This window comes from Microcaecilia unicolor, chromosome 3, assembly GCF_901765095.1.
Source record: "Microcaecilia unicolor chromosome 3, aMicUni1.1, whole genome shotgun sequence".
Lineage (NCBI taxonomy): Eukaryota > Metazoa > Chordata > Amphibia > Gymnophiona > Siphonopidae > Microcaecilia > Microcaecilia unicolor.
This window is the reverse complement of record NC_044033.1, coordinates 155,841,851-155,860,544: the sequence shown is the minus strand read 5'-3', so window position 1 is coordinate 155,860,544 and position 18,694 is coordinate 155,841,851. Positions and strand designations below refer to the sequence as shown.

The window sequence follows — 18,694 nt, the reverse complement described above, 5'->3', positions numbered from 1 at the left end:
GTCGGAGATCCTCATATTTAGCGTTTTTGAGGTAAGTTTATTAATGGTACCATATAGTCTGGAGCTGTGCTGTTTAGGATTTGAATGATAAAGGTACATAAATCCTAATAAAAAATAATTTGAAGGTGATTCTCGCTTTTATGGGGAGCCAGTGTAATTTGGTTAATAAAGGGGAGGCACTTTCAAAACGAGAGATTTTGTATATGAACCTGGCTACAGTGTTTTCACCTGTTTGGAGTTTTTTTTCAACAGGTACTCTTTACAGTAATCGAATTGGTATAATTTTAATCATTGTACCATTAATCTGAACGTTTCTGATGAAAAATAGGGTCTGATCCTTTTTAGTTTCCAAAGAGACCTGAAAGATTTTGTGATTACTGAGGAAACTTGAGTATGAAATGCTAAATGTTTGTCTAATTATTCCTAGAATTTTCAGGTTGTTGATGGGGAATGATGTGTTGTCAATTGTGAAACTGTTGTAGTCGTTCAAATAGATTAGTAATGACCATGAATTTAGTTTTTTCTTTATTTAGTTTTAGTTTTAAATTTGATGGAAACCTGGGCCTTAGAATTCAGCCAAGTTTTGCCTTTTGTAAGATGTGTTGAATGTTAATCAGTATGGTTGATAGTGGAGAGCCCTGAGGGATGCCACAGTCCGGTGACCAAGGAGAGGATAAGGTTCCTTTCATTCGTGGTTCGTGCCACATATGCCAAAGTTGTCTAGTATGTTTAATGGGATATTATGATCTACTACATTGAATGCACTAGACATATCAAACTGCATTATTAAGATCTTAAACCCTATGCTAATTTATTTTCTGAGATTTGATACTGGGCTAGTAAGGACAGTCTCGGTGCTATAGTATGGTCTGAAACCTGATTGCGATTTGTGTAGTAGGGAGAAATGTGAAAGGTAGTCCATAGTTTGTGCTGCTACTATTCCTTCCATCTCCTTTATCATCAAAGGAATGGAGGCTACTGGTCTGTAGTTTGTTACATCAGTTATAGTGATCAAATTGTTTTTTTTGGAATTGGCATTAGGATAATACAGTTGTGGAATTGTAGGAAGGAGATATGCTACTAGAGCAGATCAATGAATATATTAGAAGCTTCCTTCATGAGGTAGCTAGGACAAGGGTCTAGTATGCATTGTGAGGTTGAGTATTTTAGAAGGTAATGTTTTACTGTGCCATGGGTTGGTAGTTGGAATGAAGACCAGAGTCTGTTGCTGGCTATTCCTGTATGTGTGTCTGACTGTTTTTTGTAAATATCTTGATGATGATTTTTAATTTGAGTACTCCTTCTCTGATTTTAACTATTTGTTTGTTAGAAAAAAGTAGTCAATTGCTCTGCTGTTGGTGGGGACTCAGTGGTTGTGGTTATTTCTTTTGTGGATAGTAAGCTTTTTATCAGATTGAAAAGTTTACTGGTATTAAGGAAATTGCCACTAATTATTTTGTTATAGTATTGAGTTTTTGCAATTTTAATCTCATTTTTATATGTTTTCATGGCAAGTTTCTGTGTTAATTTCTTTTCGTTTGGTTTATCTTTAGCCCATTTTCTTTCCATTTTTCTACATTTCCTTTTCAAAAGAAGAATAGATTGATTAAACCATGGTGAGATTTTCTGTATTGGTTTGGATGTAGATTTGAGGGTAGATTTAGAGCTTGCAGTGGGCAGCTGTGTGCTAAACCCACAGGAGATTATCTTCCAGTCCAGTCCAGGAATAAGATGACATCTGGTAGTCAGATGGTCAGAAGCCCCACACTGTTTCAAACAGCACTCTAAATTTAGCACCGGAACAGCGCAGGGCTATACCGCCCCTAAGATCAGAGCTAATAGCATGCAAATATAGACATGCTTATTAGCTCTCATCATAGGGATACTTCTGTGGGAGGATTATACCAGGGCATGTGCCCTATATACATTCTTCCTGCAGAAGGTGTTTGAGAGGTCCAGGCTGTGAACACCCCCCCCCCCCCCCCCAACAAAAAAAAGAAAAGAAAAAAAACAAAAACCCAGACCTATCAAACATTCCAAGGGGCAAACCAACAACCCCCCCCCCTTCCCCCATGACAGAAAAGACCACCCTGGTGGTCTAGTGCCCCCCTTGACCCAACACCCCCCCCCCACCCGATAGAAGAAAAGGGTTGGAGGCCCAGTGGACCTCCAGCCCCAACCTGGTAGTCTAGCGGACCTTGCCCTGTACCTTTTCATGACGAGGAGGGAGTACCATTCCCTCCTTGTTCCAGTGCTGTCTCCAAAATGGCAGCGGTGTACCCAGGGCATCCAGGGATGCGCTGGGCAGGGCTTCCTTACCAAATGAGAGAGTTTTTCCCTTGTATGGTAAAGCCCCTTCCAGCGCATCCCAGGATGCAAAAGGCAGGGCGTTGCCATTTTGGAGGTGGTGCTGAAATGAGGAGGGAGTGCTACTCCCTCTTCGTCATCAAAGGTACAGGGAGGAGGTGAGGAGGGCCACTAGACTTTTCTTCTTTGGGGTGGGAGTTCAGGTTAAGGGGGGGGTACTAGACTATCATGGAGGTCTTTTCTGTCATGGATAGGGGGTCCTTGGTAAGGCGGGGTGCTACACCTCTAGGGAGGTCTTTTTCTGTCATGGTTGGGGGGGGGGGGGCTGGGTCGGTTTGGTCTGCTGTGTTTGGGGGGGGGGGGGCTTGTGTTTGAGGGTGTGGGCTCTAGGTTTGGCAAGTCTGGGAGAAAATCCCGGACCTGTCAAACCCTGGTCTCCCCTATTCCTCCAAACTCTAATGCCAGCTCCAAGCTGGCTTAGGGTTTGCAGCGGGAGCAGCGCCCTTGATCGGCACGCTGTCCGCTTATCATGAGGGAGGAATGCAAGAGACCCTCATTTGAATGTATTTTTTCATGCAATTAGTGGTCAGAGCCAGCAAGCACGTTGTAACACACACTCGCTAGCTCTAATCATTGGGCGGGAGCAAACGTGGGCGCTAGTATGGCGCAATTGGTGTCTAGTGCTCGCGTTTGTTTATGATCATCTGGGCATGGGAGAGCCATTTTAGCAAGGACTTCTCATAAGTCTAGCACGTTTAGGTTCCCAAGTCAGTGCAGATGTTAAATACCTTCTGAGACAGGAAGTTTGTGAGAAAGTGTTAAAAAAAAATCATGATTACCAGCTTTTTATGCTTACCCAATCTGTGTACAGATAACAAGAAAAAAATTGCATTGAGACGTTTCTTGTTTTGTATTTAATTATAAAACTGATTAAGGGCAAGCATGATATAGATCCTTAATAAAATATGGTAAGAGTCCAGATGTTGGTGTATGCTGCAGACGTTCAATCCAGAATAAAGAAGCACATTGATGTCACTGAATGCAGGGACAATAAGCTCTGAAAAATTACAAATCAAGAGCAATACATTTCTCAAGTTTATTTTCTAATATATAAACTTCTTCCTTGTCATCAGCAGCAGATTAATCCATTACAAATAAGTTGTGTGCACCTACTAGCAGGGGGAGATAGAGAACACCAATAAGCTCTGAAAAATTACAAATCAAGAGCAATACATTTCTCAAATTTATTTTCTAATATATAAACTTCTTCCTTGTCATCAGCAGCAAATGAATCCATTACAAATGAGTTGTGTCCACCTACTAGCAGGGGGAGATAGAGAACACTGAAAACCATAGTGCCTCCTAGATGGCTAGCTCCATCTGCCTCTCAGTATTCTCTATCTCCCAGCAGGGTTGGACGCAGCTTATTCAGCTCCTTCAAGATTCTGCCTGATGTGGCTCCTGTGCTTTTGCCAGTTGTAGTAGGGGTGTTGTGGCTATTGCAGCTTCACCTTAAAGGCACATAGGTTAGCCTTTTCTCTGCCTTACCCTTCCCCCTCTGTGGATGTAGGCATATAGGTTTGCCCTATCTCTGCCTTTCCCACTCTCTTCTATGTGGATGCAGGCACATTGGTTCGTCCTTTCCCTGCCTTTCCCACTCTTCTGGACCTCTGGAGTGCCTCTGTAGCTGTTGCCTCTAACTTTCCTCACAGTGTAAAAAAAAAAAAACACGCAATGCGCTTGTTAGCGCTGCGATTCTGAGGCTATCTGCTGTCTGTGCAGCATGACCGGAGCTCTGGGACTCAGTCTGTTGAGGTAAGAGCGTCTTGTATCTCCTCTGGGGAGGGCCCGCGATCGGGGCGTTGTTTGCGTGAATCCGCCATTTTGAAATTTTCATCCATTTTCGGCGATGGCTGCGGAGGTTGTTATGCGCTGTTCACATTGTGGCAAGCGCAGATCAGCAGCGGGGCTCTGTAAATCGTGCTCTTCAGACGTCAGGGCCGGCTGGTATATTCTTGTATGTGGGTGACAATGATTAGCAAGTTGTAGAATGGTCTATCAGCATGCCACCACGCATGCACTGATGCCTTCTTCCAGATGCGCAAGCTCAGATCCCTTAGTCTTCGTTTTTCTGTGGAGCTGAGAGGGCATGTCATGGTCTTTTCTTTGTGCAACGTATTTTTTCAAGTGTTGCATTGCTTTCCCGTTCAGTTCTTTTTCATTTTAGTTGATCATTTTCCCTCTTATTTTCCTTAAATACAGTTTTACTTTTTATTTTTCTAGTTTTTTGGCCCTTTGTTTCCTTTTCTTTTTGTGACTGGTTAAGGCAATTTTTAGGCTGGAGTCTCAACCTCAATTGAACACTTCCTTATTTTGTTTTGTTTAAAATGGAGAAGTTTAATTTGGCCTTAATCCTTTTCTCGATGTCTCAGAAGACCCCCAGTGTGTTCGAGGTGCACCCAATGTAATTGGATTATTTTGGTAATGGAGCTGCGTTCATCAGGTGTCTTGTGCCTAGCCATGAGCCTCTCTTGTCTGTTATAAAATGCAGCTGAGGATACAGAGGGCACTGCAAGCTCAACAGGAGAAATGTCGATGCACCTTGATGACTGGTGCATCGACATTTGTTCCGGAGACATCGACCTTGATGGATATGGAGGCTTCTACATCCACTGGGAGTGTACTGGCATCTAGGAAGATCTCCACCTGTCTCGATATCGGACGCTGAGAGTTGGCCCCGGGACCAGTCTGCAATCGGACCTGACACCAAGGACGCATATGGATTTGATGTCATCGGCACCGAAGGGTCGTGATGCTGATCATCAGGTTAAGCCTAAGAAGCACAAGCATTGGTTCTCTTCGGCACACAATTCCAGAAGCACCGAGTCATCGGCATCCCTGATACCCGAGAAGTGCTGGCACTGAGAAGAGTGTTTTCAGTGAGCCTGATAGCTAGGTATTCTCACATGTGAGAATACAGTGGCCTGCTTGTTCTCAGAGAAAGCAAAAGATACTCATCAGGTGTTCTCAGAGGACAGCGGGTCAAGTATTCTCATATATCCTCCCATCTCCCCTTGGAGTTGTATTCTGTTGCTTTTTACAATGACTGAAGAACCCAAGCTCATGCATCGGATGGGAAGACGCATGCTCAGTGGGATGCTGCTAGAATTATTTTACAACTCACTAGCCTTCGTTCGCACCAAGCTTTGTCTGATGACGTAACCCACATTTGAAAATACTTGGCCAGCTGTCCTTGGAACATCTGCTGAAACTTGGCTTTCCTAAAAGAGGAGCCAAGGGGGGATGGGTCTTAATAACCCTGAAATGGATGGGGAGATAGGAGTTTAGGTAAAATCATCATTTTGAAAGCTGAGTATCTTTGGAATTGGCAAAATTAATTAAGAAATTTCATCTAGGAAAAGAAAAAAAATCTAGAATGTCAAAGACTAGAACAGAATGTGGATGATTAGGCTGCCCCATACAGAGAGATGATTATAGGATGGCAGTTTTGAAAGCCCTAAAGTACCAGTGCAATAGACTGCGGGGGGGGGGGGGGGGGGGGGGGGGGGGGGGGGTGGGGGGGTGGCTGTGCAGTGAATAGGTATTGAGAGAGAAAGAGGTTCCATATTTTTTATTTGAATTTTGAGGATAGAGACCTGCAGGGGTTGGCTAATGAACACCTTTTTGGAATCATGAGAAGAGCTATGGATGATGCGGGTTTTATGATGTTAAGTTTCTTATTGTGAGAATATATTTTTATTTCCTATTATTGTTTGTTCTGTTTGTCAGTTAATGATAACTCTCTAATTAAAAAAAAAAAAAAAGAGTATGGGAATTTGTTTTTAACCTTTTGTGGAACTCTGCCTGAGAATCTCTTTTGTGGTATGCTGGAGGGTCAGGACTTTGAAATTTCTGTTATTGGCCCATGGACTGGTAAGAATCCTGTACAAGTTACAAGACATAACTCACTCCCCTTTCCCCTGTACTTTCGATTTAGATATTTTGTTTTGAGAGCAGATACTTTGGACTAACATTCATAGAAGCTCACATGTGATTTGAGGTAATCTGCTTCTTTCATAAATTGCCTTATGAGCTTGTGCGGAATGATATTAAGGGCAAGTCCTTGTGAAAAGGATTAAGAGAGTTTATAGGTCCACACAGCATGCATATTCAATTGCCACAAGCTGTAGTCAAGCACGATACAAATTATCCAACTTTTACTTAATCACTCCAGGTTTTTCAAAATGAGAAAGTTACATGAAGCTGGAGTGGGTGTGGAAATGTGGCAACATTTAAGCATGAGTGTTGGGACTGTTTGATTATGAAGAGGTTCTGAGAGAAGGTGAGAAACTGTATAAAGGCTACAGTGGTGGGGGGGCCCTAGCCAGAATGAACAGCCAATGAAAATTATGGACACTAACAAATTTGGCAGTAGTATGGAGGATTTCAGTTAGAGATATGGAATGGGAAGGTGTGGCATCGAAACATGCTAGGGAGATAGTTTCCAGATGAAATTAATTGCTCCTTCATGGACCAGATGGAAGGAACAATTTTATACCTAGTCCTTAATAGGATTTGGTGTGAGAGCTAACAGTAGTGGGGCTGCCTAGCAATAGTGATCAAATATGACTTAACAATTGGAGAGAGAGTACTAAGGAAAACTAGAATTCAAAATGAAGACTGTGATGAAATGAGGAAATAAAAGAAGCAACTACAAAGATTGAGTTTATATCTGGTGTCACAACAATCAGTTTGGAAGCCCAAACCAGATACATTCCATGCATTAAAAAGTGTGGAAGGAAGGCCAGATGATTCAAATATCTTTTAACCATGCCAGCAAAGAGGTTGTTATAGACAAAAGAACATCACTCAGAAATGGAAAGTGGATCCAACTGAAGAAAATTGTAAAAAGCAAATGCGCTGGCAAGTTAAATAAAGCACATTGATAAATCAGGCAAAAAGAAACACTGAAAAGCTTGCCATACAGACTAAAAGCACATAAAATTTTTTTCAAATATATTCAAAGCAAGAAGCCTGTGAGGGAGTTGATTGAACCATTAGTTGATCAAGGGGTAAAATGAGAGGCACCCAGAGAGGACAAGGCTACAGTGGAAAGACTAAATTAATTATTTTCTTTGGTCTGTATTAATGAGGCAGTTGTAGAGAGAACCTGTGCCAGAATGGTGGTGATTTGGAGGAACTGAAATCATGGTGCACCTGGCAAATAGGGCAAATTGATAAAGGCTATCAAATTTGAATGCTAGAATTTTGAGAGCTCAAATGAAATTGCAGGCTTAAGATTGGAAATTGACCAACTTAATACAAGCTTTTAAAAAGGCTCTCTGGAGATCTAGAAACCAGTATACTTGTGAGCTTGAGATTAGTGCTGGGCAGAATGATAGAAACTATTCTTAAGGACAGAAGTGCTTGGCAGAATGGTAGAGGCTATTCTTAAGTACAGAATTACTGAACATATAGACATGGTTTAGTAGGACAGAGCAAATAGGGAATTTGCCAAAGGAATTCTTGCTTCACCAGTCTGCTACATCTAATGAGTGATAGTGAGGTTGCATTGGTGAAAGGCAAGATAATATAGTTTTGAAAAAAGAATCTGTAGATTACACTGAGCCCTGCAGGGCAGTGCAGTTTAATCTTTGGGAGTACACAGCTACACCTGCAGAAAGGACTCAAGACAGCTGTAAGCATGGTCTCTCATCCCTAAGTCTGCTAGGTGATCAAGCAAGATTCTGTGGTTGAGTATATTGAAATCAAGCAGGATAAGCAGATAATCAGTTATTTGCCTCTATTGAGATCTCACTATAGATTATAGCCAGCAGGGTTCTGTCTGTGCCACAGTTGGTCTTAAATCTGTATTGTAAGGGGTCCAGGAGACCCTTTATGACTAGGAAGCTTGTGTGGGCAACATCACAATCAGTTTTTGATGAAACATTAGGTCAGAGATAGGCGTGAAATATTTCTGCTGAAGCAGGTCCATTGAGGGTTTTTGGAGTAAGGTGTTGAGGCACCTAACAACACAGCGGGCAGGTATTGGGGAGTAGGACTTAATTCCATCTTGAATTCACATTTTATATATATATTTTTTCAATTTTCTTTTTCCCACATTTTCTTATCTTTTATTCTTATTTTTCCATTTTCTGTTCTTTCTTCCTCTAAAACCTTTTTTTCTGACTGTTTTTTTTCCCTTTGCTTCATGCTTCTTCCTGTCATGAATGTTTCCCTCCTCATGCTGTCTAATGTCCTTATGTTTGCTGTTGCTGCAAAACGCAGGGCTTTCTACACAGCTCAATATGCCTGAAGTTGGAGCTGCATGATGTAGAACTCTTGAACTGATGTCACGATCACAAATCTCATGAGACTTGAAACCAGTGAGAATAGAATGAGAGTTCTGGATTGTGCAGCTCAAACTTGAGCTGTGTGGTGCAGAGGAAGACCTGTATTTGCGGCAGTGGTAGACAAATCTCAAAACTGATGAGGGCACAAAACCCTGGGCTCCAGAGTACAGTTCCTAGGTGCCATGATGACCCAGTGTCCTGGATTTGTTGAACCCTGGAATAACCTACTACATTTGAGGAGGAACTTGTGTAGAATCCCCTCTATGGGGATATCTTCCCATGTTGGTACAAAGAAAAGAAAACCACACAGTACCCCTTTATAATGACATGCAGTCTAAAGCTGGAGAAACAGAGATCATAAGATATTCGCTATTCCTGAAGCAAAAATTGGTTTATGTTTAAACTGTTTTATTAACAATTCTCACAATACAAAGTAATGTAGAATATGCTTATAGCATTGCTTGATATACAAAACAGCATTCTTACAACATATTCAACTTCGCCAAACACTTTTCGTCCCCATTTTTCTCCCCCCTCCCCTCTTAACAATTCCTTGGCCCATGCTAACATTAGGTTTTAAGTGACTCTTGTTCCTAATATCATACACTTGAGTACTTCATTAGGTAAAATAGTGCTTATCACAAAATATCAGTAACTAAACATCAAAGCTCTAGATCACTGCCAAGCTTAGCCATTTACATCTCACTCAACCCCTCCAACCCCCCACCCAATACCTCCCCCCCTTGCAAGCAGATTTCCACTTTAGACTAAATTGACTACTCCAGGCTATCCATACTTTCCATTATTCTACTATTTATCAGGCATTAACAAGCAGACTACGTCCCCTTGGACTAAGCATTTGCAGGTATGGTGTCCAAATCTGCAGAAAGCGCACTCTACGTTTAGGCGATTGTTTTGAATCCCTAGCCTCCCAAGAGGCCAGGAGATGCACCTGATTGCGCCAATGCCAGTAAGCTGGCCCTTCCGATGAGACCCAGTATTGCATAATGCATTTCCGCGCTACCAAGCTCAGCTTCCTGCATAACATTATAGCGGGGGCGCCTAATGGGGCAAACGCTCTTGGTTGATCCAACAGAAACTGCCGCTCCGTTCCTTGAACTCTGTTCCCCAATCGAATCAAAAACCCTCTTACCCTCTGCCAAAACATGCGCACCTTGGGGCATTGCCACAATGCATGATATAACGAGCTGGGACCCCCTCCGCATTTAGAACACCCCGAGTTGTCCGGCCCCAACATATGAGCCAGTTGTGTTCTAGACATATACCCCCGTAGGACCACTCTATAACCACACTCCCTCAACCTCTCATCTGTTACCAACGCCCGTATGCCCTTCAAGGTAGCTGACACATCCCATGTTGCCAGGGAGATCCCCAAATCTTGTTCCCATTTTCGCTTAAGATCAACATATTGCCTCTGGGACCTACGCCTAGCCAGTGCCCCATACAGTGCTGATACAGATTGTTTCTCTATCTGCAACTCCTCAAAGAAAACCCTTAGCAGCTCCCCCATCCGCCCTCTCAGGGGTATTTGGCTCAGGGACTTCACATAGTGTCGGACCTGTGCATAGGCAAATCTATTACCCCAAGCTGATCCCACTTTATCTTGGAGAGCGTCAAATGTTATCATTTCCCCATTGTCCAACAATAGGTGTTCCAATCTTGTGATACCCAGCCCTTGCCATCTGCCAAATGTCGGGTTATCTATCCCTGCTTCAAAAACAGGATTGCCTACAATTGGGATTTGATCTGTAACGTGTGGTTGGCCCCCCATTTGCCGCATCCACCACTGCCACGCCTCCCGAAGGGGCTGTAGTATTATACTTTTTTTAAATTTAGAAGGGAGCTGACTACGAGGTAAATGGAGCAATGCTAATATATCATAGGGAGCAAAAAAAGCTTCCTCCAAGCCCATAGGTGTGTAATACTGCGTGGCATTCACCACATCTACTAAGTGGCGCAGCAAACACGCCTGATTATATAGGAACACATCCGGGATACCCATTCCCCCCTGTCTCCAGCTCCCTATTAACTGGTTTTGGCTAACTTTAGGCTTTTTGCCTGCCCAACAAAATCTACTGAAAAGGCGCATCATCCGCTTCAAATCAGACCGCGATAGACGTATGGGTAAGGTTTGAAGAACGTACAACCAGCGCGGAAACAACACCATTTGTACTACATGTATCCGTCCCATTAATGACAGTGGCAGACTCATCCAAGAGTCCAATTTAGTTTTAGTATATTCCAGTAAGATTTTAACATTCAACTGATATAAATCTAATGTATTCATTGTGAGTCGGATTCCTAAATATTTAAAAGACTCTCTGACCCATCTCAACGGAAATTCAGGAGCCCAGTCCCTCTGGTTCACCTCTGGCGAAGCCAGCGCTTCTGACTTGTCTAGATTAATACGGAAACCTGAGTAGTCGCCATATTCACGAAAGGTTTCCAATAACGTATCTAAGGATTCCCTTGGGTTTGTGAGATGTACCAAAATGTCATCCGCAAATGCTGCAATCTTAAACATGTGTGTCTCTAAGCCAACTCCCCGGATCAAAGGGTTTGCCATGATGTCTCTGATAAGGGGATCTAAAACCAAAACAAAGAGAAGAGGGGACAATGGGCACCCCTGCCTCGTGCCCCTCCTAATACCGAAACTTTCCGATTCTATCCCGTTTACTCTCAGAGTGGCACATGGGTTGGCATATAAAGCATGAATTGCCTCAACAAATCTCCCTGAAAATCCATAATGTTCCAGCGTATCAAAAAGAAACTTCCAGTGTACCTTATCAAAGGCCTTTTCCGCATCAAAGCTGATCAGCAATGATGCTACCTTCGCCTGCGAGCTGTGTTCTAGTGATGTCAATATTGCTCTCAAGTTTTTATTCACTGCTCTACCTCCCACAAATCCTACTTGACTTTCATGAATCAACCTTGGGAGCAGCCTCGCCAATCTATTAGCCAAGATTTTTGCCAACAACTTGGTATCATAATTTAACAGGGAGATAGGCCGGTACGATGTCGGCTCTAGAGGGTCCCTCCCCGGTTTCAACAAAACTATTATTTGAGCCCTATTCAAGTCTGGGGGTAACCTCTGTCTCTCTATCACTTGGTTCAAAAATCTAGTAATTGCAGGTATAACCCCTCCTTCCATTAATTTATAGAATTCTCCCCTTAAACCATCAGGTCCCGGGGCTTTTAGTCGCGGGCTGCGGGCAATAACTAGACTGACTTCATCCTCAGTAATTAATTGATTGAGACTATCCAACTCTTGTATTGTAAGCTTTGGTAAAGCCAGATTTCCTAAATACATCTGATTTAGCAGACCGTCTTCCTCTGGGGAAGCGTACAGCTCATGATAAAAGGCCCGAAAAGTTTCACATATTGCTTTGTCTGATGTGTGGAGCCCTCCCCCCCTTTGTCTCAGTGCCAAAATGTTCTTAGTCCCTCCCCGGGGGTTAATTATTTTTGACATCAACTTGCCTGTTTTATTACCATGTTTGTAAAGCATATATCTATAGTATAGCTGTGACTTGTGTGCCCTTTCTTGCAAAAGTACATTTAAGGCGGTCTGAAGCTCCAACACTTGTTGTTTATCACCTATCGCGTGTGTCTCCCCATATCTCTTCCGTGTCTTACAAAGTTGGTTACTCAAACGCAAGATCTTTCTATCTCGTGTCTTCCTCACAAAGTGCGTGTGACTTATCACTTCGCCTCTAAGAACCGCCTTAGCCGCTTCCCAAAACAAAACTGGGTCTTCTATGTGTTCTTGATTATGAGTACTATATTCCGCCCAGCGAGCTTGTAATCTGCCTTTAAGCATTGGATCTGAGCTGAACTCCAGGGGAAATTGCCATTTATATTCCTGTGGGGTTGTACCGCTTGGTATCCATTCTATCTTAACCCAGGCATGGTCCGACACCATGTACGGTCCTATCTCCGCTGTTGTCACTTCCCCAAACATCTGACGTGATGTCAGAATATAGTCAATTCTCGACTGAGTGGAGTGGGCCCGCGACAGGTGTGTATAGTCTTTCTCACCTGGGTGCAGCACCCGCCACACATCAACCAGGCCCAACATCTGGCTCAACTGTAAGAGGCCTCTATTATTATAACATGAAGAGGCCGTCTCCGGGGCTGATCTGTCCAGAGAGGGGTCCCAAGTTGCATTTAAATCACCCCCCAGCACTATAGCTGCGTGCGGTTGCCTAAGCAAAAAATTAATCAAAGTTTGATAAAACTTCCGATCGTATCTATTTGGAGCATAAACATTACAGATTAGCAGTTTCTGTCTCCCAACTACCACTTCCAATATAACATAGCGGCCTTCAGTATCAATCAGAAGTGGATTAATTACAGAGGCTATGCCTTTTCTAATTAGTATCGCTACTCCTCCCTTTTTACCTTGTGCATTTGCTGCTATACAATCCCCAACCCACCAGGTGCTGAGCTTGGCATGTTCAATCTGGTTCAGATGCGTCTCCTGCAAGAGTGCTATGTCTGCCCTTTGCCTATTTAATTGTTGTAAAATCTTAGAACGTTTGATTGGCGAATTAACTCCGCCTACATTCCACGTTAGTATTCTTACTATTCTTGGATTTGAAAGTGTGTGCCTATATCCATAGATGTCCACTGTTGTACTCGAGGGGGACATCCCAGCCTCTGCCCCCCCCCCCCCCCACTTGCCCCTCCACTATGTCAGCTTCATTGTTATGTTCTACATCCTTTCTAGTTAAGACTTGTGCCCTGCTTGCATCCCTCTTCCCTCCCCCCCTCCCCCCCCCCCCCCAAACCCTGTATCCCTTATTCTCAGTTCCACCAATTAGGACCTTGACTTCCTTACGTCTCTCCCTCCCCCCTCCGCATTATACAATGTTACATTAAACATAACTTTCTTGTCAAGCTGAGCAGACACTTACAGGGTCTCCCCCCTCTTACCAGGGGTTCAAACCGGTTCACCCACTGGCCATGTCTGCCATATAGTGTCTTAATTAACAGCAAAAGATAAAAAAAAAAAAGATAAAAAAAAAAAATTCAACACTCAAGTCTAACTCACAAACCATAGAACCTTAACTTTCCAACTGCAGCCATCTTGCCAAGCTTTCTGCTACTATAAGTGGTCCATCTTTGTTCTTGGCTGGGAGATTACTGTAGTGTCATATATTGACCAGTCAGGTCTCTGCTGACCTCTCCGTATGACATTACTCAGTGTTCTCAGAGTGTTCTCTTTCTATGCTGTTCAACTTGCATCTGAAGATAATGTTCCCAGCTGTTGTAGAAATTCTTTAGCCGCCCCTGCCGTCTCATATGTCTTAGTAATACCATTATGCGTGACCCGCAGTTTGGCAGGGTATTGTAGTGCAAATCTTATTTTCTTTTGGAATAGCGTTGAGCAAACCTCCGAAAACTGTCTCCTCCGTGTTGCTACCCCTGCTGAATAATCTTGGAAACATCTTACTGGGATTCCTTCATACTCCAATGCTTTTCCAGCTCTCAGCAACTTCATCACTTCTTGTTTTTGCGCATAGTTCAAAAATTTTAGAATTACCACTCTTGGCTTATTGGTGCCAGTCATTTTCATCCCGATGCGGTGAGCCCGTTCTATCTGTATTGGCCCCGAGGCTTCTGGGAATTGTAGTTCACTGGCAAACCAGCGTGCCAAAAAAACCTCCAAGCCCCGTTCGGGTAACGCTTCTGGCAGGCCCACCACTCGGATATTATTTCTCCTGGACCTGTTTTCTAAGTCCTCAATCTTTTCCTCCATCGCCTGCAGCTTTTTTTGAGTTATATCTTGTATTGTCTCCACCTCCGTTACTCTATCCTCAATTTCACTCACATGCGCTTGAAAGCCTGCACAATCCCGAGAAAGATCTGTGAGCTGTTCTTTTACCTTTTCCAGGTTAGTATTTATGGGGGAGAGCCGGCGATCCAACATATCTTCTAACACTGAGGACATTTCTGAAGTTATTTCGGCGATCCAGGCCGATGACACTGTCGGGCCCGGCGGACTTGCGGGCGGCGCCATCTTGTCTTCTGCTCCTCTACCACGGAGCTTATCTTTATGTACATTTTTCGCTGCCATTACGCCGCCAATTAATTTAAAATGTACGTTGCCGGCCTCTCTACCGTTTCAGGCTGCGGCGAATTTCGTTTTTAGATCGCGGTTTGTGAGCTGGTCATGCGGAGGGGGGATTGAAGCCGGAGAGATCTTTTTCCTTCAACCCCTCGCGGTCATGACGTCACCGGAAGTCGCAAAAATTGGTTTAAAAAAAAAAAAAAAGCAACTTCTAATAATTTGAAAGGAAAGGATGACTCACAAGTCCCTGCAATGTACCATGTTGAAAACTGTCAGCACAAATAACAGGACCCCGCAATTATCTACATGGGAAAGACATTCTGTATATGATGTTCATCCTTCAATACAGAAAAAGTGAAGGTTGCTACATAGGGGAAGCAGGTCAGATTGTAGAGATGAATAAACTCTCACTGAAACATGAGATCGGATGTCTCAAAGAAGACCAAGGTGACACACTTATTGCGACCAAACCACACTATCAATGATCTTGTGATCAAGATATACCAAGAGAACCTAACTAGATGCAAGACTTTTAATGCTAAAACAAATACTTTGGACAAGAAAAAGGGCTCAACAGAAATATGGACTGTTTTTCCTGTCACTTTCTGATCTTCCAGTACCACTTCCCATCTCTTTCACACTATCATTGTAATGCTTTTTCATGATTCACTACTATTCCAATATTGCAGTCTTTTTTGCTCATTGTCTGTGATAAGACACAGTTCAAGAATGGATCCGATTTGGACTGGGTTTCCAGAGAAGTAAGCTGTTCTCTCCCCCCCCCCCCCCCCCCCCAAAAAAAAAAAAAGAAGACCCAGTGCATTTCTATTGGAGGAGCAGTTTTGGCTGCTTCAGTACAGAAAGATTAGAGAGTGACACGGGGACGGGGAACCACAGTAACCGCGGGGAATGGGGACAGAGCTTGCGGGGACGGGGCAGGGACAGATCCCACTGGATTGTTATTTGTTTGTGATGCCTATAAAGATATTTTGATTTTTTGGAAAAACAAGCAAACATACTGGCCACAACTAGCAAAATTTGCATGGGAGATCCTGTACATCCTGCTACCAGCACATCTTCTAAGAAGACAACTTCTATTCTAGGAAGGACTGTGGAAGACAGGAGAGCTAGATTGAATCCTGAGATGGTTGATTTCTTATTTATCCACAGATTAAAAAAAAACATAACAGTGCTTTATAGGGCATATTATTCCCCTCTAGAGCATATAGAACGGGCTGTATTTTATAGCCCTGGATATTTTAACAGTGTGAATTAAGATTCCTTGGTGTAGTAGAAATCACCTATTGTTGGAGTTGGAAGGTTAGAGGGTGGTGGTGGGAAGGAGGTTTATTATTGCTGCTCATTGTTATTATTCTCTCTTTGTAATTTATACACAACAGTTGCACAGCATATTCCTTTTTATATTTTAATAAAAAGATTTAAATATAAAATCATAAGTGTTTGAGGCTTCTGCAGATGAGGACAGAGCCCACGGGGGCGGGGACGGAGACAGAACCTGCGGGGATGGGGTGGGGATGGAGACAGAACCTACGGGGACAAGGCGGGGATGCGGGACGGAGACAAACTTTGTCCCTTTGTCATTCTCTAACTTAGATCAAGAGAAATACAGCAGTTAGGAAATTGCTGTTTTCAAACTGCTTACCTGAGCTGAATGTTGGCTCATGCATTTTTTTTTTTTTTTTTTTTTTTTTTGTAGGTAACCTTTAGAAGCGCTGTTTTTTTTTTTTTTTTTTTTTTAATGCTGGGAATGAAGACTGTTGAATCCTCTTTATTTTGCTTTTATGCTTAGCAGGTTACTCTCTATAACCTCCACTGGTTTGATAGAATGATTTCATTCACATATAATGTCCCCAACAAGACAAGCCATTGTAATACATACCGTATTTTTCGGACCATAAGACGCACCGGACCATAAGACGCACCTAGGTTTTAGAGGAGGGAAAGAGGAAAAAAAAAATTTTCCTCTTTCCCTCCTCTAAAACCTAGGTGCTCCGGTGCGTCTTGTCCGGGTTTTGGACCTCCGTTCTGTACTTACAGGATTCCATGTTCCCTGGTGGTCTAGTGACGTCGGGGCAGGAAAGAGCCCCCTCTTTCCTGCCCATCGCGCTGCTCTCCGTGCTTCTCAATGCTTTCTGACGGTCTCGGCGAGATTCAAAATGGCCGCAGAGAATCTCGGCGGCCATTTTGAATATCGCCGAGACCATCAGAAAGCATTGAGAAGCACGGAGAGCAGCGCGATGGGCAGGAAAGAGGGGGCTCTTTCCTGCCCCGACGTCACTAGACCACCAGGGAACATGGAATCCTGTAAGTACAGAACGGAGGTCCAAAAACGCTACCTTCGGACTATAAGACGCACCCCCCATTTTCCTCCCAAATTTTGGGGGAAAAAAGTGCGTCTTATAGTCCGAAAAATACGGTACTTCTGATAGCCTGTTGTGACTCATAGTTTAAATTTATGCTTTTAGGCTCAGCAGTTGTTAACGGCCTGTGTAGAGAAGGTTGATGTATCGAGTACAGAAGGGTACGACTTGTTCATCACACAACTCAAAGATGGTTTGAAAAATACCTCACATGAGACTGCAGCAAACCATAAAGTTGCAAAGGTAAGAAACTACTTTGCCTCAAATGTTGGTGTTACAGTTCATCAGTTACTTGCTTTACCTTTTCCTTTATATTGGATTTAGTTTTGATTGTATTTTTTTTCTTTTTTCTAAAGCTTGGCTCAAGGCAGATGGTCTTATCAAATACTTGAGTGCAACTGTGTTTCTTCTATTCATTTAAGTGGCTGGAATTAGCTGAACTAAAAGTTACTGTTTGTATGGAGGGTATGCCCTAATGTGAGGACATATTTTTACACTTTTCAAAGTTTGGGAAAGTGTGTGATTGTGTTTGGGGGTTGGCATGAGAGGGCAAGTGTGGCAATTTTCCCATAGGAATGCATGGGGATTGAACTGTCTAATGTTATATTCGCAACTTTTTTTTATTTTAAGAAGCAGTAGTTGCAAAATGTTTATTGCAACCACCTTTTATTACGAAGATGTATAGGTAAAAGGTAAACGTTTTGTCAGGTGTATGTATGTGAGTGTCTATATATATGTGTGTGTATATATATATAGATATATGTATGTATATATAAATAAAACAAATATTGACATCGCAGTAGTGTTTGTTGCAAACATATTATTTATTCCAGAATAGAAGGCTTTTGTGGGTTAAAAAAAAATCAGTATAGGTATTTTCTCATATTTATAACTCTTTAAAAACTGAAGCTAATATGTGAAATGACAAGTGCTTTTCAGTAATGCTCCAGATCAAAAGAGTTGCATAACATTTTTTTTTGGGAGGGGGGTCATACTTAAATTTTTTTTTTTTTTTTTTTTAAACATTCAGTGGGGTTGTAGCTCCTTCCTGCTAGGTAGAGAAATTGATTTCTTCCAGTGACTTCACTGGTATAAGGACTGGAGCTCTTTGGAAAACTCCAGTTTCCTTGTCATCAAGCAGATGAAGCCATTATGTATGGGTTGTGTCCATCAACCAGCAGGGGGAGATAGAGAGCACTCAACTTTTCACAGTGCCTCATGGCCGGCCAGCCAGCTCCACTGCCTCTTCAGTATTCTCTATCTCCCCAAGCAGGGTGGCTGTAGCTTCTTCGAGCTCCATCAAAAATCTGCCTGGGGGTGGCTCCTGGCTTGCCAGTTGTTAGCCGGGGTGTTAGAGGCTATAGCAGCTTCACTTTGAGGGCACATAGGTTAGCCCTTTCCCTGCCTTACCCATGCCCCCGTGGATGTGGACATATTAGCTTGCTTTTCCCTGTCCTTTCCCACTCAGTGGATGCAGGCACATTGGTTCGCCTTCCCCTGCCTTTCCCACTCATCTGATCCTCCGGAGTTCTTATTACCTCTGCTTTCCTCACAGCGTT

General features: G+C 43.0%; 1 protein-coding gene across 1 annotated transcript in view; it reads left to right on the top strand.

The window, feature by feature from the left end:
- The window catches only part of BIRC6 (baculoviral IAP repeat containing 6), a 965,314-nt gene that overhangs the window by 41,864 nt on the left and 904,756 nt on the right, over positions 1-18,694 (top strand). Inside the window, 1 exon segment of the mRNA XM_030196513.1 lies at positions 17,241-17,378. Within this exon segment, the coding sequence (XP_030052373.1) occupies positions 17,241-17,378 (138 nt within the window).